The 1,245-nt window shown below is 42.3% G+C and overlaps 1 protein-coding gene across 1 annotated transcript; it reads left to right on the forward strand.

The window, feature by feature from the left end:
- Positions 1-114: 114 nt before the first annotated feature.
- On the forward strand, positions 115-1,225 carry LOC117113347 (paraneoplastic antigen Ma2-like; the record flags this gene model as incomplete). The annotated part of the gene is made up of 1 exon (XM_033256657.1): positions 115-1,225. A coding segment is annotated over one exon (1,111 nt), but the record flags the coding sequence as incomplete, so codon positions are not given.
- Between the last annotated feature and the right edge of the window lie 20 nt (positions 1,226-1,245).

A 1,245-nucleotide genomic window follows, 5' to 3' on the forward strand; every position in this document is an offset into this window, starting at 1 on the left:
ACATGGACATCTTGGAGTGGTGTACTAAACATAAAGTTGACCCTATGTATGCTATAGCATTAAGAAGTATAGCTAAGGTCACATATTCAGATAATTAAGTTCCAAATGCATTAGGGGAGTTTGATGAGGCTGAGGTTGTAGAAAAGCTGGATGAGACTGAAACAACATTCCAATTACTTATCACTTTTTCGAAACCTGTGGCAGATCTAGACCTTCCTTTAGTCATTAAACGGTCCGATTTAGAAACATGGTCCTTAGTTAAATGGGAAGGGAAGGATCCTAAACCTATAGATGACTTTGAAACCCAGTTAAGCAAATTCTTACAGGGCCATGGGAAGACCCTTAATGTCATAAAACTGGACTCAATCCCCAAAGATACTAAGGAGGTTGTCATTAAACACCTTGTTGACAACACCCCCACCCGGCAGGCAGGTGTCCGCCGTCTCAGGCAATTTTCAGGAAGGGTCCCAATCCCCACCAATGAAATAGATTTCGAGACATGGTCACAGTTAGTCCAGCAACTAATTAGGGATAGTAGTCTGTCTGAGGCTGACAAAAAGAGTATTTTAATTCAAAGTCTTTTTCCACCTGCCCTTAATATCCTTAATAAAGTGGCTGCGGAAAGTAGAGCTACAGAATGCCATGATGTCCTAAATCAGGTATATGGTCTGGTTGTAGATGCTGACGACCTCTACACACTATTTAGAGAAACGTACCAAACTAAGGGAGAATTACCTTCAAAGTTTCTAATGCGCTTAGATGAGAATCTTACTAGGGCAAATAATGTAGGGGCAGTAGGCGTAGCCCAGGCTGACAATTTGAGGCTGGCCCAATTCATCAGGGGCCTAATTCATGATGAGCTACTATGCTCTACACTTAACCTAAAACATAGAAAACCAAATCCCCCTTCGTATTTAACCCTAATAAAAGAAGTTAGGAATGAGGAGATAAACAGTAGGGCCAGGGCTGAGAAGCGTAATACCCAAACAACGACTCTATCCAATTCTAAGGCCATTACTGCGGCCACGACACATAACTATGATGCTCTTAGCCATGAGGTCGAAGTCCTTAGGGAAGAACTTGACAGGATGAAATCAACCCCTGTTCCAACTAAACCCTTCACCAATCCCAACCCACATACTCCATCTGTTAGGAGGAATAATGCTCCCTCTAACACCATAAATAAGATATGCTACAATTGTGGCGAGAGTGGACACCATATGAGGTTGTGTACAAAGCCGACAA

The sequence above is a fragment of the Anneissia japonica genome, unplaced genomic scaffold (genome assembly GCF_011630105.1).
Source record: "Anneissia japonica isolate Jap-2015-1 unplaced genomic scaffold, ASM1163010v1 scaffold18231_len1250_cov106, whole genome shotgun sequence".
In the NCBI taxonomy this organism is placed as follows: Eukaryota; Metazoa; Echinodermata; class Crinoidea; order Comatulida; family Comatulidae; genus Anneissia; species Anneissia japonica.